The following is a 917-nucleotide window of genomic DNA, read 5'->3' as shown; positions in this document are numbered from 1 at the left end:
CCACCCAGCGACAGCCACCAGAACCACCTCCCCACCCAGTGACAGTTACCTACCCCATCTCCCCAACCAGCGAGATACACCAGCCCCACCTTCACACCCAGCGACAGTCACCAGCACAACATCCCCACCCAGCACCTCCCCACCCAGCAACAGTTATCAGCACCACCACTCCACACATCGAAAATCACAAGCCCCACCTCCCCACCCAGCACCTCCCAACCGAGCGACAGTCAGCAGAACCACCTCTCCACTCAGCGACAGTCACCTGCCCAACCTCACCACCCAGCAACAGTCACTAGCACCACCTCACCACCCAGCGACAGTAACCAGCACCACCTCACCACCCAGCGACAGTTCCCAACACCACCTCTCCACCCAGCGACAGTCACCTGCCCAACCTCACCACCCAGCAACAGTCACGAGCACCACCTCACCCCCCAGCGACAGTCCCCAGCACCACCTCCCCACCCAGCGACAGTCCCCAACACCACCTCCCCACCCAGCGACAGTTACCAACCCCAACTCCCCAACCAGCGAGATACACCAGCCCCACCTTCACACCCAGCGACAGTCACCAGCACAACATCCCCACCCAGCGACAGTCACTAGCGGCACCTCATCATCCAGCGACAATCACTAAAACCACCTCTCCACCCAGCGACAGTCACCAGCACCCCCTCCACCCAGCGAAAGTCACCAGCACCACCCCTCCACCCAGTGAAAGTCACCAGCATCACCTCTCCACCCAGCAACATCAACCAGCACCACCTCACCACCCATTGAAAGTCCCCAGCCACACCTCACCACCCAGCACCTCCCCACCCAGCGACAGTTATCAGCACCACCACTCCACCCATCGAAAATCACAAGCCCCACCTCCCAACCCAGCACCTCCCAACCGAGCGACAGTCAGCAGA

The 917-nt window shown here is 61.2% G+C and overlaps 1 protein-coding gene across 1 annotated transcript in view; it reads left to right on the top strand.

Moving 5' to 3' along the window:
• Window positions 1-348: 348 nt before the first annotated feature.
• LOC110455647 (vegetative cell wall protein gp1-like) overlaps window positions 349-917 on the top strand; it is a gene marked incomplete at its 5' end in the record, with an annotated part of 5,108 nt that continues 4,539 nt past the window's right edge. Inside the window, one exon of the mRNA XM_021505894.1 lies at window positions 349-908. Within this exon, the coding sequence (XP_021361569.1) occupies window positions 349-908 (560 nt within the window). The remainder of the gene's footprint in view (window positions 909-917) is intronic.

Source organism: Mizuhopecten yessoensis, unplaced genomic scaffold (assembly GCF_002113885.1).
Source record: "Mizuhopecten yessoensis strain PY_sf001 unplaced genomic scaffold, ASM211388v2 scaffold8349, whole genome shotgun sequence".
Taxonomy (NCBI): domain Eukaryota; kingdom Metazoa; phylum Mollusca; class Bivalvia; order Pectinida; family Pectinidae; genus Mizuhopecten; species Mizuhopecten yessoensis.
This window is presented reverse-complemented; position numbering and strand designations above follow the sequence as displayed.